This window comes from Eleutherodactylus coqui, chromosome 4, assembly GCF_035609145.1.
Source record: "Eleutherodactylus coqui strain aEleCoq1 chromosome 4, aEleCoq1.hap1, whole genome shotgun sequence".
Classification (NCBI taxonomy): domain Eukaryota; kingdom Metazoa; phylum Chordata; class Amphibia; order Anura; family Eleutherodactylidae; genus Eleutherodactylus; species Eleutherodactylus coqui.
The window spans coordinates 250,194,849-250,221,998 of NC_089840.1; the positions used below are offsets into that span (position 1 = coordinate 250,194,849).

Below are 27,150 nucleotides of genomic sequence, written 5' to 3' on the forward strand. Positions count from 1 at the left end.
GCTACGGTGTGCCCCTGTGTGTACGGAGGAGGACCTGCACTCCGGACCATTAAGGCAGCTGTCAGGGGTTCATATCCATTCAGTAAGCTTTGGAACAGATCTTGTGTGAGGGTTGTATCTGTCGAACCACACCATCTCCCCCACACCCTATTAACCCCTTCAGTAGCAGGTTTATTATTACCATGTCATGCCTCACAGGGCAGGTTTTATAAATGAGTCAACAATGCAATTTAATCCCGCAAGTATTTGTCCTAGTTTGACAGTTGGTATTATGGCAGGGAAATCTCCATGGATTGCTGCGCTGAGTATGCAGTAAAACCCCCGGAAGATTTCAGTTGACAGCTCAGTGCTATGCACATTTCAGCACTAGAGCTGTCCACGGAAATCTTCCGGGGTTTAGCTGCATGGTCAGTGCAGCAAGCCCCGTAGATTTTTTTGGCCGTGCCACTAAAAGGGTTAAACTTCTCCGGACATTTTCTATTTTTATAAACTATCCTTTCATATGGCAAGGTAGAGTTACCAATATTCTGCCACTTTGAGAGCGTTGGAGGACGCATATACATCCAGCGTAGAGCTATCAACTTGCGGGCCAGAAAGAATACCTTGGTAAGGAATACCCTGTCATGAAAATGCCAGTGCTCCTCATCTAGAATACCCAACAAACATATGGCTGGATCAAATGGAACCGGTGTTCCCAATAGCTGGCTTCAAAATGCTGTGACCTCCCCACAGTACGTGTGAATGTCTGGACAACTCCATATTAAATGATTAAAGTTTGCACCGGGTGCCCGGCAGCAGTGGCATTGGTTGGTAGTTATCCCATTCATTTTTTGAAGCCGAATCGGTGTCAGGTAACATTGGCAAACAGGTATACAATTGGGTTAATTTATTATTTGCAGCTGGTAATACCATGGTATGTGTAGACATTGCAGAATCCCAGTTCTCACCAGTAAGAGAAGGGAGAGCTCTCCATCACCATCGGTATATTTGAAATTTTGGAGTGTAGTAAATGGCTATACAACAACATTATCAGACCCCAGGGTCCTTGTGTACGTAGTATGCCTATCAGGGGTATAGAGAGAAAGTTTGCCTGGGTTCTGGGAGTTGCAAATACCTATAAAAACCAGTCCTAGGGACCTGGTACAGCTGCTGCAACTTTCAAAGGAGGCCAATACCCCGTCAATATATAGATGTTCCAATGTAGTAACTCCCAGGTTCACCCAGAACTGCCTATCTGGTAGAGTCACTAGGTGTGGAAGCGTTCTGTAATCCCACAGGGGGGAGTTTTGCAGCAAAATGACAACTTTTTCTGGGGACACAATTATTATTATTTTATTTTGAAAAAAACATTTCTGCTACATCAGACATTGGTTGTTGCCAATTTGAATATAATAAAGAGTTGCCTGAATACAACTTGCCGGCAGGGACAGCGCTGATCCTGGGGAGTTGTTACATTGTCATTATTATTGTTTTTCCTATTTTCTAGATGATTCCATGATGGATTTTGTATTTGTTGGTAACGTCCACATTGTTTTCTCTTATCAGGAAGGTTCAAGCAGGACATCCAGAGAAATTCATAATGTATTCAAAGAAGCCATACAGGTCCTGCAGCAGAAAGGCATCGTGTACCTGAAGGGCCACAAGACCGGAGTCTATCAGGTCAGAGACTGGAACAATGATGAGCCGCCATCCCGTCCGGTCTTCAGACTGACGCTACACAACTTGTACCACGTGTTAGGGCCCATGAGCGCATTTATCGTTTGAACGAGCGAATGACATCATCATCTGTGTATACAGGCAGATACATCGTTGGCTCGTCCAAGCGAGAAATCGTTCAGAATCCTTCGCATTCGCTGTATAAGTGACTGAGAAGGACTAAACAAGCGCTGTTTAACCCAAATGAGAAGTGAAGGCGTCAACGATGACCAAAAACGACGAGCAAACAGCGAACGATTATTGTCCGCCGTTCGGTTGATGGTTTGCGTTTAGACTGATCAATCATCGTTCACTTTCGCTTGTTTGAACGCTAATCGTTCCATTGTAAAGCACCCTTAGCTGCAAAGCAGGTGAGAACGGCATTGATGACTATTGGAGAGAGATGTGTGCGTACAGCACATGATGGGTAAACTAGAATCAGTCCCTTGGTCATGTGCTGTCCCATGAGGGGCGGCATTAAAAGGGATTGTTTTCAATATGACTTTTATGGCTTGTCAGTCAAACTTCTCTGTGGGAAACTGGCTACTTGGGATCTCTACTAGAGATGAGCGAGCCTACTCGGTAAGGGAAATTACGCGAGCGAGTATGGGCATTTTCAAGTACATGCCTGCTTGCCCGAAAAGATTCGGGGGTCGGCAGAGGGCGGCGGGGGAGAGCGGGAGGGAACGGCGATGAGATCTCTCTCTCTCCCCCCCCTCCCTCATGCTCACCCGCAACTCACTGCTCACCCCCGCCGGCCCCCGAATCTTTTCGGACGAGCAAGCATGTACTCGAAAATGCCTATACTCGCTCGAGTAATCTGCCTAAACGAATACGCTCGCTCATCTCTAATCTCTACCAATCTTTGGAAGTCATCGGTGATGTAGTGGCCTCTCATTGCGGTGGAGGAAAAGCACCTCCCCATTAATGGCCAAGACTGAGTGTCATGTTCTCCAGTCTAATCGGGCCGCTTTCACACACGCTTTTTTTCCCCGCGATGCAACAGCGCTACAAATCGCATGTATGTGAGGCCCATGGTTTCCTTCTAATTGCCAATGTTTTGTAGGCTGCTACATTGCGAGAGAGAAAAAATTGCGGCATGCTCTACACAGCTGTCATTAGCTATGTTTTGTAGCCAATGTTTCCCTATGGACTGTTCCTTTGTGTTGCATCGCATCGCATGAAAATGCTGTTTTCGTGCGGTGCGATGCAACTTTTACAGTAGGTAGTCCTACTGTTTGAGCCCTAAAATAAGCCCTATCTGCATAAAAAAATTAATCACCTAGCAGGCGCTGTCCGCTCCACCGCACGTCTACTCTGCAGTTCCGGCACTTGTCTGTAATCGTCAGCCAGTGCTTCCTGGTTTGGAGGTTCAAAAACCCCACCGCCAAGAAGTGCTAGAAGACAAAAATGAACTGCCTAGGTAGTAAAGAAAACTTTCGGGCTCCCGACTTCTTATTACTTTAAGTGATTTATTACCCCAGTAGGGAAAAGAAAGACAATCATAATGACATAAAAAAGTTGCCGGGATGTGGGCAGAGGGAACTCTCACCCACTGACCGGCTAAAGGTACGGGTGCAACACGTTTCTGCGCACCAATGGCGCCTTTTTCAAGCATAACGGAGCTTAGTACACATACATAATATATATACATATACACATAAACATATATACAAAATAAGGTTTGAATTACCTGACAGCAATAACTTTTCCCACTCAGAGGAAAGCTGGATGACCACCATCGCCATGCTGGCTCTGATTGGCTGAGCCGCAGCGCTCAAGAACCAATCACTGCAGCACTCGATGGACTAGATGGACATTGTCTTCATTCGGCCTTACATACTATGTTACTATGAACCAATCACAGCCATTCAATGCGATGGCTGTGATTGGTTCATCGAGCACTGCAGGGATTGGCTGAGCCACAGCGCTCGAGAACCAGCACTTCCTGGAGGTGGGGTTTTTGAACCTTTGACCAGGAAGCACTGGGTGAAAACTACAACCAAGTGTTGCGGAGCTGCGGAGAAGAAGTGCAGCACTTGATAGGTAATGTATTGGGTTTTTTTTGTTTTGAAGGCAGATGGGGCTTATTTTGGGTGTAGGGCTTATATTCCAAGCCCCCCAAAAAATCCCAGCAAAAGAGCACTACAAATTCGTGCAACTTCATAGCGACACAAAACGTGATATCGCCGCGAGAAAACGTAGCGATATGGCACAGAACACAGCTGCAATATCACTGCGATTTTCTCGTCCATGTGATAGGTGCCTTAAGTAACTTTTTAAGTACATTACACTACTCTGGTACTGAGCCGATTCACAGCTGCAGACCCTCCCCAAATGCTGCTTGATGTAGTGCAGATTTCACTCCCCGGTTTGGAGGAGGGAAATCAATGGTGAAAATCTGCAGCACAGGAAAAGGTACACCGTGACACAACTTCTGCATGACATTTCTTAAAACCCCAACCACAATGCTGGAAAATCCGCCAGAAGGGTTTTTTTTAAGATAGGCAATTAGTGTGGCTGGTACAGGCAATTTGAATGGGGATAATCTGTTTTTGGTACAACAGTGAAGGAAGGGTCTTGGTACTCCAGCAAGTGCCGCTGCCCCTTCATTCTACCCATCATGGATTTCTTAGGGGTCAGACCCCACTGATCACACTTTAATGGCCCGCTCTAGATTCCTAAAAAGCCCTAATATTGAGAGATTCTGTATAATTGTGTGTGGCTCTTGTACAACCTGTATGTAATAAATGTTACTTTGTATGCAGGTAACTGATCAGAACAAAGAGTTACATAAATTAACTCTGAACATAATCCAGGAAGATTGCCGGCGGCAGAGGCGTAAGTGACCCTCGTATATACTATATTGTGGAGTTGTGTTTTGGTCATTTCTGCTGATCTAGTTACACTACAGTGAGGGGGCTGCTGGCACTGATATAAGGAAGCCAGTGCCACCTGCTGGTCATTAGTAGGTATTAAAAGGAATTCAGATGGGATATTTTGTGTAATTATATGCAATACTCAGGAGGGTGTTTTTGAGAATTTTTTTCGCCTTTTATAGCTAAGACAGGAGTGGAGCCCTGACTCTTAGAGTATGTTCACACAGTGGAATTCACCTTGGAATCCTGCCTCCTAAAAACCGTGGCTTTCTGCTGCAGTTTTTGCTGCGTATTTTGCCCAGCGCGAGGGCTATATCCATATGCGGATCCGTGGCAAAAAGCCCTGTTTTATTAAAGGCGAAATTCACGCGGAAAATTCCGCCGTGTAAACATACCCTTAAAGGACGGATGTTTATACTATCAGGTGAAACTCTGCCGTCTTAATGCAATTCTCTAATACTCACTCGCATTGGAATGATTGTACATTGGGTCGGGCACCTTATCTGCTGCTTTTTCTGGACATGAATCCAGCTGGCACACTTCTCCATTACCAGAAGTTAATGATAATGCAGTGTAATCAGCACCAGCCCAAATAACCCCTGGAATGGCATTAATAACTTATTTCAGATATGATAAGTTAATACGTTTTGATTGTTCCCGTGTATGTATGTGTGTTAGTTTAAGAAAAGTGTTGCTGCCGCCTGAAGGGATGGGTGCGTTGGCTTAGTACTGCCGCCTGAAGGGATGGGTGCGTTGGCTTAGTACTGCCGCCTGAGGGGACGGGTGCGTTGGCTTAGTACTGCCGCCTGAAGGGACGGCTGCGTTAGCTTAGTACTGCCGCCTGAAGGGACGGGTGCGTTGGCTTAGTACTGCCGCCTGAAGGGACGGCTGCGTTGGCTTAGTACTGCCGCCTGAAGGGACGGCTGCGTTGGCTTAGTACTGCCGCCTGAAGGGACGGCTGCGTTGGCTTAGTACTGCCGCCTGAAGGGACGGCTGCGTTGGCTTAGTACTGCCGCCTGAAGGGACGGCTGCGTTGGCTTAGTACTGCCGCCTGAAGGGACGGCTGCGTTGGCTTAGTACTGCCGCCTGAAGGGACGGCTGCGTTGGCTTAGTACTGCCGCCTGAAGGGACGGGTGCGCTGGCTTAGTACTGCCGCCTGAAGGGACGGCTGCGTTGGCTTAGTACTGCCGCCTGAAGGGACGGCTGCGTTGGCTTAGTACTGCCGCCTGAAGGGACGGCTGCGTTGGCTTAGTACTGCCGCCTGAAGGGACGGCTGCGTTGGCTTAGTACTGCCGCCTGAAGGGACGGCTGCGTTGGCTTAGTACTGCCGCCTGAAGGGACGGCTGCGTTGGCTTAGTACTGCCGCCTGAAGGGACGGGTGCGCTGGCTTAGTACTGCCGCCTGAAGGGACGGCTGCGTTGGCTTAGTACTGCCGCCTGAAGGGACGGCTGCGTTGGCTTAGTACTGCTGCCTGAAGGGACGGCTGCGTTGGCTTAGTACTGCCGCCTGAAGGGACGGGTGTGTTGACTTAGTACTGCTGCCTTGCAGTGCTGGAGTTCTAGGTTTGAATCTGACCTAGATCGGGATTTGAACCGGGGACCACACTGCTGGGTTGTCACCACCGCCTTTGTTCAAGGAGGCCTGATGTTTATTTCTATTGATTTCACCAAAAATTGGAATCGCAAATCACAATTAATATTTAAAAATAGTGTTGGTCACTCCTGACCCAATTATTTCAATAATCGCTCAACACTAATTAAAAAGAGTCCTCTTGTTTTACTTCAGATGCCGATAAAGGTTGCCACTTTCTCCACATACTCAACTGTGTGCAACAGACGTTTGGCTCCAGCGTCAACGACACCATATTGCAACGTGTTATCAATACTCTTGAAGGAAACAGCGACATCATCAGCACTATGGAAAAATATTACACGTCGTTCTGATCACCGGAGGAGAAGAAATCCAGTCGCCTGAACTGGAAGAAATGAATTTTGACATCCAACCATGTACTTATTACATCGTAAATAACTGTTAAAAGGACTTCTAGAATCGGGGAAACTTCCTTTCTTATAGAAACAACACAACTCGTCTGGTATCATCTCAGCCTTATTCACTTACTTAGAGATGAACTACAATGCCACACCAAAAGCGATGTTTCTTGAGGGGCAAAAAAAAGGGAATATTCCCATATAATTCTGAAATCTCGAGATGTGGACAGTCCGGCACTGATCTTTTTGTAATGATTGAAATCAATATACACTTTTTTATTTTTATAACACAAAAGCAACAATATATATATATAAATATATATAATATCTGACTCTCCGTTTTTCTGTAGGAGGGGAGAGGAATCATGGAAGCTATAGTACTTCACATTGCTAATTCTACCCATAGCATGCACAAAGGGGCAGCGCCGCACTGCGCAGAATAACGATCATCCGATGGTCATTCCGGAACTCAGATTCACCATGTATGAAGATCAGTCTATCTCTCTCTATCCATCCATCCAAATACTTTATGAATTAGTGAAATTCCCATGAGAAAAGGACCATGTAGGATTCTGTTCTGAGCATACCACCCATCATTAGTTTGGATTGTCCGCTACATGAGCTGCAGTATATGGCATCGTCCTGCTGCAGGATAAGAGAACGGAACCTTTCACTTTGGAGGAGCAAAGCACCATAGTTACAGAACTCCAAGCTGCTTCCTCATACTCATTGAATTGGTCTAGTTACCGCAGGGTGAGGGCTTCCATTCCCTATTTTCTAACTTCTTAGGGCCCATTGACACTGGACGATGGTCGGGCACAGAGGCACCCAACGGTCGCCCTGACAATCGCTCCAGCGCTTACACAAGGCAGAAAGGATTGCTCAGTGAATGGAGGTGGAGCGGGCCAGAGAGCACTTTGATCGCCCACCTCCATTCACAGAAAATAGGTAGTTGTCCATAAATGCCCGTTCAGTTTTTATGCCTGCAGAAATGAATGACAAATGATAAGCGAAGGAATTCTCGTTTGTGTTAAGTCCTTGCACACATCTACACAATTGTTGTTCAGCTTCCCGTGATCCAGCAAGAATCTGAATGATTACCGTCCCGTGTAAAAGGGTCCTTATTAATCACAGTCATGGATGTGCTGATAGACTTTGTGATGCTGTCCTAGTCCTAGACTTTGCGATGCTGGAAGCTGCTGCAGCCGTCACCTGCTATTGGTGACAGTGGCCATGTGAACAAAGAATGGCACGTGACCACTGCCGCGGCTTTCAGGTGCTGGACTGGAGGTGGGTGGCAGGGTTATTGAATGGGTTATTGTGATTGTTCTCAGTAAAGGAAACCAAGTAATCTTGTAGATATGATACCTTTTAATGGCTAACATAAATACATGATGTTATAGCGAGCTTTCAAACCTCTCAAGGTTCTTCCTCAGGCTTAATGAAATAGATCCGAAGACGCATACATATACACATACATATGACAAGGCACAGACATGGTGTGATTAATTTGCACGTAAAACAATAGCAGAACAGGATGAGTAGAGGAGTAAATACTTAATTAGTCCACTGATAAGCGATGTGAAAGTTTTATGGCCTTATTTATCGTTCTGGTTGTTCAGGCTCCTGCAGGGTTTTGAATGATAATCGTCCCGTGTAAAAGCATGCAGAAACTGAATGACTGGCCGAGAATCGTTCGGTGTAAACAGCAGCCATTCAGTACTGAACGGACACTGTTTACAGTGAATGGAGAGGGGCGGGGGAGAGCGAGGAGTGAAATCTCCAGCCGCCCCACCCCTCTGTGAGCAATCCAGCGATACTCGCTCCTGTGTAACAGCATGGGAGCAAGTATATGCGGGGACAAGTGTCGGGCATCGTTTGCCTGACTCTCATCCCGTGTAAAAGGGCCTTAACACGGTACCAATCTTTTTTTCTTTTTTTTATTTTAACACATTCCCTGCCCATGTAATTTTTTTTTGCTTTTGTCATGCAGCCCCAGTTTTTTCTCACTCCTCAGTCAACCCTTCTCCAGATAAAGCTGCCCCTGGCTGGACCCACTTACAGTGCAATAGGCATTCATGTGCTTGTCCACTTTGGCTCATGTGGAGAGCATATGCATATAATACTGCTGATGTAAGCTGCACTATTATGCATGGGCCAACCCCTATTAAAACATATTGGTGTCATTCCAAACAGGGCTCACTGCGTCAGACTATGCAGGAACACACTTAGTAGAAATAACAGAGGAACAGAAGCTCGAGAACTGTTGTTTCACGGGGACAAGACGTGGCAGGAGAGCTGATGGGTCCTCTTTCCTTCTATCCCACAAACATTTGAACTATTCCATGGTCCGTTTTATATACCTCCATTAATAAAAAAACCCACCAAACACTTTAATAGATCATCTACTTTAATATGACTTCTCAATCACATCCGCATATAAAAAAGTCCAACTGTGATACTCTGTGTAAAGTTGTCGCAGTCGATAAATACTTCGGGTCTATTTTCTTCCTGCAGCCGGACAGACTTGCTGATTCAGCTTCCATCGCCTGCTCCCCTGCTGCGCTACTTGCTGTATTCTGCTGTAACTCCTGCGGAAACGAAAGGACAATTTGTTACCAAAATCTACTTGAAGCGAAGATATTTGCTGTTCCAAATTATAAAGGAATGAAGTACGCCACTAAAACTGGGACCCGTTCCATTCGGTTTGGTGTAAACGGGATAGACTTTATAGTAGCAAATAAGTCAATGCAGGGCATTCGATCTGCAGCCCGTACGCAATTGACATTGCGGATGGGCTGCGGGTGCCCACGTCATCGCCTAGCAACAGTGCAGGAAATGCAAAAATGTTATTTTTAAATCTGTACTGTACATGACTGACGACAGGCGTCCACGACCATCTGCATTATAGATTTTGCAGGTACACAGGCTTGTTGGTTGGGGTCACAGCCGGATTCTGCTGAGGGATTCCACGTGCGGAATCCGACCTGTTCATGTGCAGCCGGCCTTAGGAGTGGTACAGTAAGATATCTGCTGGGATTTTCCTACAATCCACGTTTGTCACTTATCCACAGAACAGGTGATACATGACAGATTGCTGGAAACACCACTCTTCACTGAGGCATTTTTCCTCAGTTTCCTGTCGGCCAGCTCCATTTCTAATTATCAGTTTTATCTAAGCTGGTGGGTGTAAACTAGCTGCTACGAAGTTTGCATACACAGTACACATAGAAAATCGCTTATGGCTGCATATTTGGGCACGCAAAAAAACGCAGATGGGCCCACGTATTTGCGCGGCCCATTCACTTCAATGGTCTATTGGGGTGCGTAGGACGCAACTAAATAGGTCACGCTGTGTGAAAATATACATCATGTGAATGAACTCATTGACATCAATGGCTTCTGTTCACTGCATATTATGTACGCAAATACGCTTGTGTGAACAGGCCCTTACTGTACTGTTTTACAATCGGCCCTTTGAAGGTCACCATAAGCCTGATGTGGCCGTAGGTGAAAATGACTTTGACACCCCTGATCTAGAGGCTTAGTTACAGCAAATGTGGAGCGATATGCCACTGGACATCATACGGAAACTAGCGTGAAAAAGGGCCATGGGCCTGAAATGCTACTCCTATCTTCTGGAGTTGCACAATAAAATATTTTTTTTTTGCATCTTATGTCATGTAGGCGCTCACTTGCTTTCTATGTCTCCTGTATAATGCACAATGATCTTTGTAGCAAATGACAGAAAGTAATAATAACATTCCGGAAGTCTTGATCATCCTGGTTATCATTATTGTGCTGCTGGGCTGCATTTTCTACCTTGCATTGATCCATTTTATTTCGCTACACAAGAGTCCCTGATGAACCCATTTTGCCATTATTTAAGAGGAAAACGTGACAGGAGGTATTGTTCTACTCTAATGTAGCCTGGAGGATATTTGACATATGAGGTACCTTTTACTCATGAAGGTTGTGTAGTTTGTTAACAATGTTGAATCTTTAGGATCAAAGAAACTCACTTTTCAGGGCAAACACACCGCTGTTAGAGGCATTGTATGGCCATTGTAGGACTACTGGTACCTGGATGATCTCCATCTACTACTTTGGTTCTCCTATTTATATGGATCCCACTTGGGGCATAGAGAAAGCAGATTTTGCTTCGCCAAGTGAGTTTACCATCTGCATTTGGTGGAGAGGTGTTAGGTGGATTCAGAACTGGCTGAGTGATCGTACTCGAAGAGTGGTCATAAATGGCTGCACATCCAAGTGGAAGAATGTATCAAGTGGGGTACCACAAGGCTCTGTCCTAGGCCCAGTGGTGGTCAACATTTTTATAAATGATCTGGAGGGAATTGATGGGAAACTGATCAAATTTGCCGATGACACAAAGTTAGGAGGGATGGCTAACACTAGGGAAGAAAGCGAAAGGATTCCAAAAGATCTAGAAAAGCTTAAACAGAGGACAGCGAGTAACAGAATGGTATTTAACAAGGAGAAATGCAGAGGCCTACATCTGGGCAAGAAAAATGAAGAAAGCACATACAGAATGGGAGGAATTGGGCTCAGCAGCGGCACATGTGAAAAAGACTTGGGTATACTAATAAATCACAGACTGAACATGAGTCAACGGTGTGATGCAGCAGCAAAAAAGGCAAACACAATTCTGGGATGTATTAAGAGAAGCATAGAGTCTAGATCACATGAGGTAATTAACCTCCTCTACTCTTCCTTAGTCAGACCTTGTATGGAATACTGTGTCCAGTTCTGGGCACCCAAATAAAAAAAAAAAAAAAGGGAAGAGCTACCAGGATGATGAATGGTCTGCAAACCATGCCCTATGAGGAAGGGTTAAAGGATCTGGGAATATTTAGCTTGCAAAATAAAAGGCTGATAGGAGACGTAATAGCTAGCTACAAATATATGAAGGGCTGTCACATTCCAGAGGGTTCAGCCCTATTCTCATTTGCACAAGGAAAAACTAGAAGTAATGGGATTAAATTGGAAGGTAGGAAACACAGATTAGACATTATGGAACATGAGTCAACAATGTGATGCAGCAGCCAAAAAGGCAAACACAATTCTGTGATGTATTAAGAGAAGCATAGAGTCTGGATCACGTGAGGTCATTATCCCCTCTACTCTTCCTTGGTCAGACCTCATCTGGAATACTGTGTCCAGTTCTGGCCACCCCACTTTAAAAAAGACAGAGACAAACTGGAGAAGGTTCAGAGAAGAGTTACCAAGATGGTGAGCGGTCTGCAAATCATGTCCTATGAGGAACGGTTAAAGGATCTGGGAATGTTTAGCTTGCAAAAAAGAAGGCTGAGGGGAGACTTAATAGCTGTCTACAAATATCTGAAGGGCTGTCATGGTGCAGACGGATCATCCCTATTCCCATCTGCACAAGGAAAGACTAGAAGCAATGGGATGAAACTGAAAGGGAGGAGACACAGATTAGATATTAGAAAAAAACTTTCTGACAGTGAGGGTACATTACTCTTCATTTGATACGGTGATTCATCATTTCGCCTTCTCTATCCTCCATCCTCACCAGCTATTAGGGTATCAACTGGACAACCCTCTTAATTGCTACATAAAAGTGTATGTTACCCCCAATTTTAAAATACCAATCATATTACTGGTCTCATATGAGGTAAGTGATCATTTTGAGTCCCCTAAAGGCTTCAGGTCCCGGATGTGACTGCAACCTCTGCTTCTCATATAGTTTCGCTCCTATGGACACTTCAGTTGGGATCTGCTCTTCCTCACCTTTGTTACTGCAGGGGTGATAGTATTTCGTTACAGCGATGTCATCTGGAAGAAACAAAACAAATACAATAGTAACACCGGAGACCACAATATATTATACGGAGGAGAAGGCCCTGAACAAGAACACTCATACAGCTACTGAGTGACCACTAGGGGGTGCTAACTGCATATGGATTTATACAGCTGTTATTGGGACAGATTTACTAATACTGGCATTTTATAGACAAGTCAGATAGAATAAATTAATTAGGAGGCACAGTGAATAAATTTGGTACATCTTTAGATGCCCTAAAGACAAAGAATTTAATTTATGCATAGATTTGTGCTTAAATTTGTGTCATTTGTCTTTATAGATAATTTGTCAGATGTTTCTGGTCATGCCCCCTTTACACGTAACCCCACGGCGTTAGTCATGTGCAGTACAGGGTTTTTTTGTTTGTATTTCCTGAGCCGACACTTAGTGATGACTCAGGTACTCGCGGCCCATATGCAATGTTAATTATGTATGGGCTCCGGTTCAGACGCCTCCATTGACATCAATAGAGGCCATCCAAACTGTTTCTGGGGTAAAATAGTGCATGCTGCGATTTTTCTTCCTCTAATCTATGAATGACTGCCTTTTGTGAAACGCGGCAGAAATCCGTCAATGGGCATTAGCCCTAAGGCTGGGCTCTCACAAGCGGGTCAGATTCTGCTTGCAGATATCCGCAGCGAAAGACCTGCAAATGATCGTGGAAACTAAGCATGTGGTTTTCCACTCGGATGGACGCTGTATCATTTGTGTGGAAAACGGAACGCATGCAGGGAATGACATCAGAAAGGTACCCAACCACCAGGAAACCCCCTTCTATCGCTCAGGTGACATTCCCTTGTGCCATCATGGTGAGAGCTGTTCCGAGAGCCTTCAGAACAGGATACTGCTCTCCTGGCTTGGCTAGTTTATACTACTTTTTGATGGTAGTGATAGCCACTTTAAAAAAAAAAAACACTCTTGTGGAGGAAGAAGAATTAGCGGAGGTTGCAATCTGGAATGATATGTTGCTCCCCAGACTCCTCCATTGTCTGCCACAAATTTCTGCTCTGTTTATACCATTGGTTATCTGGTTTCCTAGTAACTTGTGTATGAATCCGCATCCATACGTATGCTCTGTGGATCGAACGCATCCATATGGATCAATGGAGCCCATATACACAGAATCTGCGGTAAAGTAGAGCATGCTGCGAATGTTCTGCTGCCAGAATCTGCAATTCTTACTTGCAAGTGTGAGAGAAGCTGCAAAAGTCAATGCATTTCAATGCCCACGTATCATCCCAACGGTCGGCGATCGCGGAATCTGCATTTTAAATCCAACCATGTGAGACCGGCCTAACCGGAGTCCTGGCCGATTGTTTCACTACTGTTCAAGCGATTTGTGTTTAGAAGTGTGCATTGTACAGATCAGTGTAAATTAGAGTTCTTTAGTGTTTTTCAACCTGCGGCTCTCCAGCTGTTGTGAATCTACAAGTCACAGTACACACAAAATTGCACAATTAATGGTCCACGAAGGTACAGCATGGACTGCGCATTAGTCCATGCATATATATAAATGTACGCATATGCCTGTACCTATTCTGCAATGAACACCCTATGTAGAGGTATTGATATCCGTGTAAGATGCACATACAGTTACTGCTGGAAAGCCGCGACGATTACCTGTCTCGTAGTAGTCGAGGATGGTTGCAGTGGCTGCCTGAAGGTTCCCGACTGGAATTTCTTGTTCCACTGAGAATGTGAAGGACTTTATGGTGTTATCAAGCTGAAGGAAGACAAAAGAATGGTTCGTTAGTGATTTTAGAGTACATTCACACAATGCAGAAATGCTGCAAATTTTTCACAGCAACATTTACTATAGAAAATCCACAGCATTTTATAGTATAAATCACAGACAATTGATTAGGGCTCAAAATTAGTCAAAATTCACAGTAGCACAACTAAAGAACCCACAAGGGGACCACAATTGGATCATCAGATCAACAAGATCAAAGTGCATAGATATATCCAAATTCACAAAGCTACATTCAACATCCCTAAATTCATATTCTAAATATAGCATGCAAGGTATAGAGGGTAATATTAGTATTTGGCGAGCAACTCATACTTGCTTTTCTCCTGCTATTTCTGGTAGACACAAATGTCGTCCTGCTACCTCTTTAGTATGAACTGTTGCACACTTCTCATCAGCACAGCAGGGGTTACCTTCTCCAGTGCCCCCAGCTCATCTGTAGGGTAATGGTCAATTACCTCCCTATTTAGCTAAGCTGGGAACCCTTCCTCATTGCCTGAGTGTTGGTGTGTTTTGCTTCTGCTACCAGCACAGGTCCTCTGTCTTACTAGTGTGTCTGCACCGCTCCCTGCCTTATTTGTCCTCGCCTTGTCCCTACTCCGTTACCTGCCCATTTGCTCTCTGTTGGTCCTGTCTGTGCTCCATTTGCTGGCTGAGCATCCTGCCTGTTTGCATGGTACGTGCATCAGTGCTCCTGACCCCCGAGAGTCAGCTGCCAACCACACAGGGACTACACCAAGAGGTAGCAGCCTACTCTGCTCTCCGCAGAGGAGGACAGATCCCTGTACAGGGGTTAAAGGGTGAAGACCGGAGAGTCAGCAGGATAACGCCCTCAAGTTTAGCCCAACGTCAAACCTGATGGTTGGCACAGTGGGTCCACACTCGCTGTCCCTAACAATTAGATATAGGATGAAAAGAACGGCCCCACTTATCTGTGGTTATACATGGTTCATTCAGGGGACTTTTTGTGTAGTCAAATGCCAAGCCTGAAAGTAGTGTGAAACTTTGACCACACCAAAAGTCCCTTGAATAAACCACGTATGGTATGGGATGGAAATATTCATCCTATATTTAATATTACCCTTTATACCTTACATGCTGGATTCTGAATATACATATAGGGATATTTAATGTACCCTTGTGGATTTTGATAGATCTATGATCTTAGGTCCAGTTTTTCTGGTGATCTGATTGTTGTTGCCTTGTATTGGGGGGGGGGGGGGGGGGGGCGGGGGACTTTTTAATTTAATAAAAAGTTATATTCTAGTGGGTCCTTTGGTTGTGCTGCTGTAAATTTTTGCATTTTACAGTAGCAGCAATGCGCATAAGGTCATCCACATGCTGCGGAAAAAAATCTGTGTAAATTAATGTGTGCTGAAGACATTTTTTACATTTCCGTGGCAAAATCAGCACTATTTGGTGAGCATTTTGCCGTTACGAAAAATCCACAGAGTATCTGCAGTATATGAACACACACTTAACCCCTTGAGTGGCACGCCCGGAAAATTTCCGGGACGAGCTCCACTGCTCATAGCAACATAGCCCGGAAGATTTCTGGGCTATGTATCACTATAGGAGCTGCAGAGCACAATGCCACAAGCTGTGGCAGTGTGCTCTGCCTGCACAGACCCAGAGAGAACAAAGCAAGGGCTTTGAAAAACCAGCAGAAGATATTGCCGATATGTCGGCAATCTCCTGCTTTGTTTACAGGTTGCCATAGAGACCATCGGCTTGTCAGAAGCAAGCCGATGGTCTCTGTGGCAGGCAGAGCTGGTTGTTAGCTGTCAGAGGACAGCTAGGTACCTGCTCTTACAGCAGAGATCAGAGAAAACCTCCGATCTCTGCTGTGTTAACCCCTTACATGCTGCAGTCTATGTGACTGCAGCATGTAAAGGGCTGTCACTGCAGCATGTAAAGGGCTGTCACCATCGGACCCCCGGAATGTGATCAGGGGTCCTGATGGGTCCCTGTGGAAGTCCCCTAAAGGGACAAAAAAAAAATTAAAAAAAAAAAAGTTAAAAAATTATAAAAAAAATAATAAAAACACTTGTCTCCCTTTACTTTGTAAAAAAAATCAAAAATACAATCACACATGCGGTATCCGTGTGCGTCGTAATGACCCAGAGAAGGAAGTTAATGCATTATTTAACCCCTTAATGACATGGCCTCTTTTTTTCTTTTTTCCCCATTTCTGTTTTTCCTCCCTCCTGTTTAAAAAATCACAACTTGTCCCGTAAAAAACAAGCCCTCATATGGCCATGTCAATGGAAAAATGAAAAAGTTATGGCTCTTGAGATGCAACTGCAAAATTAGTTGAAATTCAATGATTAGACCATTTTAAAAAACCTGCCCTGGTGGGCACGACAGGGTGGTAGGAAACCCGCCACTCAAGGGGTTAAAGGAATATATCATCTTTATGAGCTGCTGGTAACAACATTTCAAGATGCTTTACAGCAGCCACACTAACCACAGAAACTTGTAGCCTGAAGGCAACTGATTGACTCCCAGGGAGAGTGTTGTGGGCATGCTCTGTACAAAGGTCATTGTTCTGTGAGAGCTGCTGCTGCATGCACTTGGAGGACTACTTGTGTGCATGCAGAGAATGAAAGAACTAGTCCTCTCATTCTAGGTGCACACCTCTATATAGTCCTCACATCGCCGGTATCAGTGCTTCAGCTGCTATAAGCCCAGACGTTTTAGTCAATGGGATCCACTATCCAGTGTTATAGCTCCGTTAATACCTTTTCACATCATTCCATACATGTAGGGCAGAGTGAAGATGTAGACTTGGAAGCTGTGCATGTGGGAACCACATGGCATCTAAGGGTGAGAAGGTTCCATTTGTCTGACTTTTTGATGCAGATGTCGGGTGCTGATAGATTTCTAGGATGGGCCCAATAAAGATTGCTGCCACCAAACACCCATTACCAATTCTACACTAATAAACACTAATGGATTGCAATACAGAGAGATTCCACATAGACAAGACCAAGTAAAGACAGTATATCATACTGTGCATGCTGCAGTAATTGTAACAGTGATATAAACCCCAGAAAACCCCTTTACATTGAAGCTAAGAGAAATAAGCTCACCTTCTCAAAGTATGCAATGACTTTATTGTGATGCGCCTCTGCCCTGCTAATCGAATTACGTCCCTGTAGCTGGAGAAGAAAGTACGTGTAAATGATCGGGTTTTATGGTTAGACATCAAACAGTATATTGTGAGTATATGATGGGCGGTCACTGTACCTCATTGACAGAAGACTTGACTGGGGTGTATCCGGATGGGAGCTTGATGTCCACCAATGCCATATTTGAGCTCTCTCTCTTGCCAATGTAGCTGTGAGAATTGATTAAATTACATATAATTTAATATATATTCTAAACTCTACCTCTGTATTATATCAGTAAGCAAGGATGTTCCTATATTCTTACAAGTGCAAATTAATTTCTAACGTAAGACTGGACGACCCTCTTTAATTAACTGAACATGAGTCAACAGCGTGATGCAGCAGCAAATAAGGTAAACACAATTCTGGGATGTATAAGAGAAGCATAGAGTCTAGATCATGTGAGGTGATTATCCTCCTCTACTCTTCCTTAGTCAGACCTCATCTGGAATACTGGGTGCAGTTCTGGGCACCCCACTTTAAAAAAGACATAGACAAACTGGAGCAAGTTCAAGAAGAGTTACCAGATTATCATGGTGAGCGGTCTGCAAATCATGTCCTATGAGGAATGGGTAAAGGATCTGGGAATGTTTACCTTGCAAAAAAGGAGACTGAGAGGAGACTTAATAACTGTCCACAAATATCTAAAGGGCTGTCGCAGTCCAAAAGGGTCAGCCCTATTCTCAGTTGCCCAAGGAAAGACTAAAAGCAATGGAATGAAACTGAAAAGGAGACACAGATTAGATTTAAGAAAAAACTTTCTGACAGTGGGGGCAATCAATGAGTGGAACAGGTTGCCATGGGAGGTGGTGAGTTCTCCTTCAATGGAAGTGTTCAAACAAAGGCTGGACAAATATCTGTCTGAGATGATTTAGTGATCCTGCATTGAGCGGGGGTTGGACTCAATGACCCTGAAGGTTCCTTCCAATTCTATGATTCTATGATCACCTATGTGGGTATCCCACCTCAGCCATGAAAGGCTAAGATTAGAATACCCCTTCAAGGCAGCAACACCTGTACTCACTGCAATATTACCAGTGTTACTGAACTGGATGAGATCCTGGATGTCCAGAGGTTGCAAATAATAGAATGCCGATTAGTGAAAAGGGGTTTCTTTTTTTTCCAATCACAGTGCCAGGTCTGCCCACGGGATATTTCTAAAATTGCAGCTCATCCACAATTTTTCTAATCTTGGACAGCCCTATAAACCAATGTGTAAAGAACCGGGGTAGGAATTTACCCTGGGTATCCAGCTGATGCTCTCCCTATCACCAGAGGAAAGGGATCTCATAACGTGACTCATCCGAATAAGGCTTCTTTCACACGAGCGCATATTGGCCGGCCGTTCTCACTGCCGGCTGATATACGTTACGCTGGAAGTGAAAAATCTGGTGAACAGGCGCACAAATTAAATGTTTTTGTGCCAGTTCATATGACCTAGTGAGACCGGCTCAAATTTGCCAAGCTCACCAGGCCATCGCCCATTTCCTCTTCCTCCCCATTGCAGGCTCACCTCTCGTTCCTCCCCGCTCGTTCTGTGCAATGCGAGAGGGCGGGGGTGAAGCTAAGCGCCAATCCGCCCTGCCTCCTCCCATTGTTGGCTATGGACAAGGGGCGTGGAGAGGGCGGGTGTTTAGCTCTGCCCCCGCCCCGCCCCTTGTCCATAGCCAAAAATAAGAGGAGGTGGGGCAGGTCGGTGCTTTGCTCTGCCCCTGTCTCACACCCTCCCATTGCACAGAACGAGTGGGGAGGAACGAGATGTGAGCCTGCACGGAGGAAGAAGAACAGCGGCTGACATATTCCGGCCCAAAAGATAGTTCCAAGACTATCTTTCGGGCCCGACATAAAAACGCCCGGCACCATATTGGCTTGGCCGGGCATTTTTACGTCTCAGAAATTCCAATGCATCAGATCACAGCGCATATCAGCCAGCCGTGAAAACGAACAGCCGATATGCGCTCTAGTGAAAGAAGCCTGAAGAAGGATGAATTGGACTGTTGGTGTGTGTGGGTCGATCCATTAGTCAGACCCCCTGCACCAGGCGAGTCCTCACCTTTTTAGTCATTCTTTTCTGTCATTTTTTTAATTGTTGTACACTGGAATATATCTTTACAGGAGCACAGTCGTCATTTTTTAGCCCTATAAACCAGTGTTTCCAGGTCATGATTTGAGGATATCCTATAAAGAGAACTGAAACCACTGACAATAATTGCATTACATGTGCAATACTATGGAAATCCTGAACACCTGACCTGTTAGGGGAGTCGTGAAGACTGGGGCATGGGAAATACTGCTATAGACGCACAGGCAATTTCTCCTAGTCTATGTATGAAGATTAAAAACAATTTTAATAACATTAGCCTCAATTAAAGAAGTTTTAAATGATAGTGAGATGTGATGTCCAAGCATGTTACCCAATATATAGCCTGGACTCCAGAGGATATTAATATCCCAAACAGTATATACACATATGATGCAGAATATATTTCACATATGAACATCTCACCTGACATTGACATTGATGTTAAATGATTTTAGAGACTTGACATCACAGATTTCCGGCAGAGTGGATACTAAAATGGTAAATGGTGCTTCGCCCTCAGGATGTGGCACGTTGTACTTCAGGTTAGTCTGCAACACCAAGAATTAATCTTTGTTATATCATGTAATTAAAGTAATAACCTCCTGGAAGTGAAGCAATTAAGCATCAGTCCGGCCCATTTTCACTAGATTACAGCTTGAATTTTTTATTGCATTAGTTGTCCAACTGAGAAACACTTGGCAAGCTACATTCTAGGGTACTGCCAAAAGTTTCTTAGGCCTTCCTCAACATGGAAATAGTTAATGGTAATCAATTATGGCAATTATTCAGACACGTTGATTCATGTCTATAGTCAACCAATTCTTGATAATGTGACTACTAGACAACAGATTGTTCTATGGGACATCTCAAGTTATTCAAGTTATGTTTTCATTGGTTCTGTGGTGGATCTACATAACGTGAAAGCATAACTTACATTACCAAATTCACGTCGAGTTTCCTTAGCATGTTATCTACCCAGTTTGGGGTTTTATGCTCTAAAATGATGGAAGAACCATTGCCTAACCTATTCATGGTTGGAATGAAGTTGGTGGAGACCCTTGGGCAAAGAAAAAGGAGGGGGGAGAGTATAAGTGTCATATGTGTGGGTAACTGACATTGGCCTTACACTTTTGATAATTGTATAATTGTGGACATATTCCACTTATGTATGAGAGACGTCCTACTGTCCCTTAGTGTTGGCCATTGGGATAAACAAGGTTCACATGTCGGATTTTAACACACCTGATCCCTTCTTTGAGCATACATAGTCCAAAACATAGGCATTGCCAGATGTATCTTGCACTTTATCTCATTGCCAAACAGAGTAAAACTAATCATAAACTGTTCTTCAATTATATAGATAGTAAAAACATTAACAGTGAAAGTGTTAGGAAGAATTGTAGAGGGTGATGAGGAGAAAGCAAATCTATTAAATAGTTTTTTTCTCCACTATTTTCACAGAGGAAAATAAATTGTCAAGTGAAATGCAGAGTAAGAAAGTAAACTCTCCACTCTAATGTTAGTATAAACAGAGCCTTAAACTGCTGACATATAGTTTCCATCTCCCCGTTTGTCTGTTTGAGCACCAAAATAGGTAGAGTGGCACATGACAAGAGCATTGTTCTTCCTCTTTACAAATCACTGGTCGGACCACACAGGAGACATACAATATATCAGGGGACAATACAGAGATCTCTCCCATCATTTATGTATACCCAGGACTGTGACTGTAACAAGGGGGCATCACCTACATCTAGAGGCAAGAAGGTTTCTACACCAACATAGTAGGGTTTTTTTTACTGTAAGAGCAGTGAGACTATGGAACTCTCTGCCTGAGGATATGGCAATGGCAAACTCACTAAAAGTGTTCAGGAGCAGCCTGGACAGCTTTCTTGAGTACAACAATTATAGTTGCTAGATTCAGAAGGGTTAGTGATGCAGGGATTTATTTTGATTGCCAGACTGGAGTTGGTAAGGAATTTTTATTCCCTAAAATGAGGAAAATTATCTTCTACCTCATTGTCCCCCCCCCCCCCTCTTCCTCTGGATCAACATTGCAGGCTGAATAATAGGCTGAACTGGATGGACAGATCTTTTTTTTCAGCCTTACAATACTATGTTACTACCTTCTCATTACAATAAGCATGATTGCTTGACCACCATCTCTTCTATATAGCAATGCAAGCATTACCCCACGTAATAGCTACGGTATTACTAAGAGCTCCCTAGTCATATATTAGCACATTAATAATGTTGGAACTAACGGGTTTTTTTCAAAGTCTATGTTTTATATTTAGGAAGACTTGAAAGGATTTTGGTGGTAGAGCCTCAGGAGGTGCAGGTTCCAGGATCAATGTCTCTGTTACCCTCCCGATAGAACTACAAATAATGTTTTCAGTTGCAGTTGTAGATTAATTTTGAGGTGTTAACTGCATTTCTAAAAAATTAAGATGCCAGCCTGCCATCACAAGCATCTTATCTGGATGTATATTTTTGTTGCTCCTCACCTGTAGATACACACAGCCGGCTCCGCTGATAGTGGTAGTATATTCTCCAGGCACACTGGGTAAAGGAACCTGTTGCAAGACTAGACGGTTAGAGTCTTCTACATTGAGTTTTGCAACTGGGACATTGTCCTGGGTCAGAGTGACGACTCTTGGACCGTCATTCTTGAGAGTAAGATAACCATAGAGGGAAAACGCCTGAAGACCAACGACTGTGTCCTGGTTAAAACACAAAACAGATTGAAAGCTGACGCTAAGAGTGCAGAGAGAATGTGGATAAAAAGTGAGCATTAGATGAACAACGATCTCAAACTCTCATACAGACCTCTTGGTTCAGGGTAGGCCTTAGGAGTGTGCACTCCGTAATGTTATTATAACTCTAGTACTGTATAAGGGGAAGGAGTTTGTAGATATCACATATGTCAGTGAAGTCTACCTGAGTAGATGAAAACCCTCCTGTGGGGTTCTGTTGTTGTATGAGCCAGGTGACAATTCTCACGATGACAGTGCGGTATTCAGCAAGGGTGTTAGGTTTGGCCAACATGGCCATCAGCACATAAGAGGTCATCTCAACTTCTATAGAGGCGGCTCTTCTGTGAGGGTCTCGGGCTACCCCTGAAGCATCTGATAATTCTGGACGTTGCCAATGCATTGTATCATCTGGAACATAAATGATACAAGATATTGTGTATTACCAATACATACCCTGCGACCAACAAACATGGATAGCACTAGATCTTGGCACTCATATTACATTACTAGAGGTTCTTGGATAGAAATTTATTTCTTTTAATGTTTTTAAAAGGGGTTATTACACTAAAATTATTTATCGGCTATCCATGGGATAGGTAATAAATGTATGATCACTGTGACCCCTGTATCACAAGAATGGTACCCTAAGTCCAGAGTGAATGGACTCATGGTGTGCATGTGTGACCTTCATTCCATTCACTTCTATGGAACTGAAAGCAATCCTCCAGGCCTAGAAAAAGAAAGATGGCCACACTGCTTTTCTGACTACCTGATGAGGACAGCATCATTAGGCTATGGCACTATATCTGCGTGAGTATGTAGTGTACACTGGAGCAGAGCTAGGTAGGGGAGCAGTAAAAAAGCAGCTTTTTGTCACAGTGGTGCCATTGCTCTCCTCCCTGGAAACTATGGTGTGGTTTCCACAGGGAAAAAAGGGTAATTGTCATGTTTGTGACATCAGTCCATACACAGACCAAGGTCTGTACTGGACAAAATAAAAATATAAAAAGGAGAAAATAAAATAAAACATTTCTGTCTCCTGAAGTGTAGTGCCGTACCCCAGTGCTGATGGTGAATGGTGGGAAGAGACTCCATGAGGCAGAATTAACAGTAAAAACAATAACCATTTTATTATTTCAAGAAACTAAGAATCTTCCACTTTATCTAATGCAATTTAAAAAGTACTTTGTATTTTCAGCACAATTCCAGATTACAGATCTTTAAAATGCAAATCACAGTTTATTTAGAGTTATGTGGACAACAAGCAGCCTCTTCCTACAGTGACTAAACACAGGAATCTTTCCTATCCCCTATGCTCTGCCCTCCTGATTCGCTCTCTCCTATTTCTTCTATTTCTTTGAGCTTTCAGTTTCCTTCCTTCTAGAACATTACAGTTACTTTATTCTTTGGCTGGTTCTTTTCTATTCTTTCAGGACTAAAGGTCTTTTTAGTGCTGTACGGTTTCTCTAGATTCTTGCTGAAGACTGACTATTACATCCCTTTTCCTCGCTCAGTATGAATTGTAGAACTTTTAGGTACTCACACTTTTTGTTCTCCCCACCGCACTGATCAGTAAATTGGTCTTACTCTGGAGCTCTCTCTAGCAACCGCCTTCTTCCGTGCTCCTCAGCTTCCTTCTTTAGACTCACCCTTAGGCCTAATGCACATGGGCGGATTTTTGCTGTGGAATCTGAAGCTGGCATCCGCCTCCGGGTTCCGCAGCAATAAACCTCCATAGCAAGCTATGGGAAAGTGATTTTTCATGCCCACGAGCGGAAATCAATTGCGATTTCCACTCACGGATGAAAAATTGCAGCATGCTCCATTTTCCTGCAGTTCCCACGCGGACAGCTTCCAGTGAAGTCAATGGAAGCTGTCCCACACGTAGCCCATCCGCAATTATCATTCGAGACGGGCTGCGGGTTCCGTGGGAAAAGCAGGCATTTAAAAAAAATCTGTACTTTGCATGTCTGACGACGAGCCGTATGGACCATCTGCAGTACAGAGAAAATGGAAGAAGATAGGGCAGCACTGATGCCGGCAAAGAAAGCCACCTGCACACACACAGGTATGCAGGGTCAACCACCGCAGCCAATAAACTAAAATAACTCCTCCTATTCTTTCACTCTAACTTCTATCTATCAACCTGTGCATAGCTTCCTTCTACCTATCAAAGGTTTTTTCCTCCTAACTAGCTGAATCATGCCTGTAAGCTAGGCTGTACCTTGTGAGGGATAAAGTGTGGTTGACCAACATCAAATTATTGTATTATAGTGACATCAACAACATTACATCACGTAGGAGCCCACAGCCTTTTATGGAGTGTACAATCCTGTACACTACAGTTAATCTGTAGTGACCTGAATTGTGGCACTACTGAATAAAAGTACTTAACTGCAAGTCAAGAGCAACTGTCCTAGCTACAGCTCATTTAGCAGAGGGCTATGATGCTGGATTTTGTTTAATAAGAAGATGGAGTCAGGATAGGGAACTAAATAGTTAATGCAACTTAGTCATTTCACTGCAATACAATTGTGGCATGACCTAACAGGAACTTACACTCTCATAGATCACATGACTCAGCAGGTGGAAGAGGTTCCCTAATTGGTCAAGGGGCACAGCTAACCACAGCCAAGCGAAAAACAAGTTCTCTGGGAGGAGGGGGCTGAGCTTATGCTGGTTACCTGAGCGGAGGGGGCTTGTGATTTTCCTGTTCCTCGGATCTGTGTTGCAATTGGAAAATATAAAAGAGTTGAGATGGGGGAGAGAGGCAGTCAGTGGAGTGCAGGAGACAGTGTGGAGAGAGAGATAGGGAGAAGCAGGGGGAGAGAATGTCTGCAGCCAGATGAAGCTATCATTTCTGCTGGCATCCTCCCCTGATCTGAGGCTGGAGAAGCTACTGCACTATCCTGTAATTCACTGTTGAGCTGATCGTTCACCCACTACTTTGAAGGAAGCCTGCAGTTATTTCCAAGACCTGAAACTTTTTCAAGCTGTGCCCTCCCTCCAGTCTGGCAGCGCACAGCTAGAGAAGCCCCTGACCCAAAAGCTGCAGACAGCAGAGACTCTTTATAGGACCAACTGAGTGAGCACTGGAGAAATTTAGCGTGTGTTTCAGGTTGGCAATTACTGTTAATGGGGTTAACAAGGGGTTTTCAGTCTCAGTCTTTCTCTATAGCTTCCCTTATCTCAGGCGCTGCCTCCCCAGGGCTTGTTTATGCGTGTATCAAGTGTTTAACTGTGTATATGCAAGTTCTACTGTTGAATATTCTTTCAGACTGTCACATTTAGCAGTAAATGGTGTGCCTGCAGTTTCCTCAAAATACGTGTGTTAGTCTTATTTCTCTACCAAGATCTTTTAAGTCAGGCACGGGTGTCACGTTCACCTAATTTCGTTAGTTGTCCCTGTCCTGTACGCAAGATTACATAGAGCATGCTGCACTCATCACCACCATGACACGGCTCCTCAGCCACCTTTTAGAAATTGCTCAGAGAGTGCAGGCCTCTTCCTGCTTGTCGCATGTTGCAAGTACAACATGTAGTGTCTTAGACTTCGAAACACATACAATGCACAGTGTGCATCAGGTAGTCGGAGAATTGGATTATCCATCTTTGTTTCTCCAGTCTCAGAGGGTCACTTGAAAGAGATAGCTACAGTATCTCCATGGACAGTGAATGGTGCAGTGGTTACATATGTGCACCACTTTTCTGTTCACTAGAGGGCCTTGGGGTGCACCATTCTCACGATCTCTGGGGGTTCTGGTGGTTAAACCTCCAGCTTGCATACATATATCAACTATTCTGTGGATAAGTGATAAATTCTCTTGGTGGAATACCTCCTTTAAATAGAGGTAAATGCCATTATTGTAGTGGAATTCCACCCAAAGTCAACAGAGCTTGGACCTGACCAGTTCAGAAGTAGAAGGGCCACTGCACTGTATAGCATGCTTGGACTCTTTCAAGGACTCTTTAAGGGCTCAGGTACACAGCAGAGGCATGTGCAAAAAGCTTCCCAATAGTTCCATAGTATTAAGATGTAAGTTCTTCAAGTGCTACCAAACAATGCTTACATACGCCAAACTTACATACAAAGGTATTGCATGGCTTCTAGGTGAGAATAACTCTGTAATAGTAGGTTTAAACATCGCAGATCTCTTGCAAAATTGCAATAAAATGAGTGAAATCCGAGTTCAAAATCAACACCATAATCTCCAACAAAGTCATGTGTATGGATTTCATTGCAGATTTTAGTGCAGATTTACTTGGGCAAAATCTCTACAATGTTTACACCATAAAATGTGACATTTGATGACACATGCAATGTGTTTTTTTTCTCTGTCAGATTCAAACTGCCATACGCCTCTGTATGATATTGGAGACATATAGAGGCACAGTATGACCCCATCGACTGCCATATTACAGCTCTGTATAACTTGCTTCGTATAATGCCACTATTTGGCACAACAAAGGAAAATAAAAATATTGTACCACCATTGACAGCTTCTAAATATTACAATCTTGTACCTGTCTCAACTGTTTTTTCTCCCAGGGACTGAAGGACACGATTACGAAGTTCCCATTTTCCAGCAAGAGTAAAGGCGTAAGCCATTAATGCTTGTGTATAGACGTTGTTTTTACGGTCCAGCGCACTCTCCAGGCAGAATAACGCATTTCGGACTGCGACATGCTGTGGAGAGAAGAATAAGACTTACATGGCTGTACTCAGTATAAGAATAATTCCCGATCCCCATGATCTACTATAACTTTCCTAGTTTATGGATATGAGACGTTACTGGAAAATATACATCTCACAATAAGGAGCCAGCAAGAAATTAATCTCAAGTCCGTGGCTGAAATTGATTGAAACGTAACTCAACTTAGAACATGAAAAACCCTGAGGCTGTGCTGTAGCTACAGTAAGGCAGAGAGGTAATCTAACGTTTGCTGTCCCACTTATCTGGGTTAAGACTTAGATTGCCTTAGT

At 44.0% G+C, this 27,150-nt stretch overlaps 2 protein-coding genes across 4 annotated transcripts in view; one reads left to right on the top strand and one right to left on the bottom strand.

Moving 5' to 3' along the window:
* Positions 1–6,891, top strand: part of STN1 (STN1 subunit of CST complex) — a 38,658-nt gene extending 31,767 nt beyond the window's left edge. For all 3 annotated transcript variants that reach the window (XM_066601050.1, XM_066601048.1, XM_066601049.1), the window contains exons 8-10: positions 1,546–1,659; positions 4,464–4,536; positions 6,360–6,891. In XM_066601050.1, coding sequence (XP_066457147.1) covers positions 1,546–1,659; positions 4,464–4,536; positions 6,360–6,517 — 345 coding nt within the window. In that variant the 3' untranslated portion in view covers positions 6,518–6,891. The remainder of the gene's footprint in view (positions 1–1,545; positions 1,660–4,463; positions 4,537–6,359) is intronic.
* A 2,065-nt stretch (positions 6,892–8,956) lies between these two features.
* LOC136626203 (alpha-2-macroglobulin-like) overlaps positions 8,957–27,150 on the bottom strand; it is a 67,214-nt gene continuing 49,020 nt past the window's right edge. The window contains exons 28-36 of the mRNA XM_066601045.1: positions 26,691–26,853; positions 22,351–22,574; positions 21,918–22,133; positions 19,834–19,958; positions 17,407–17,497; positions 17,250–17,318; positions 14,028–14,130; positions 12,335–12,379; positions 8,957–9,153 (exon numbers count right to left, since the gene is read on the bottom strand). Coding sequence (XP_066457142.1) covers positions 9,128–9,153; positions 12,335–12,379; positions 14,028–14,130; positions 17,250–17,318; positions 17,407–17,497; positions 19,834–19,958; positions 21,918–22,133; positions 22,351–22,574; positions 26,691–26,853 — 1,062 coding nt within the window. The 3' untranslated portion in view covers positions 8,957–9,127. The remainder of the gene's footprint in view (positions 9,154–12,334; positions 12,380–14,027; positions 14,131–17,249; positions 17,319–17,406; positions 17,498–19,833; positions 19,959–21,917; positions 22,134–22,350; positions 22,575–26,690; positions 26,854–27,150) is intronic.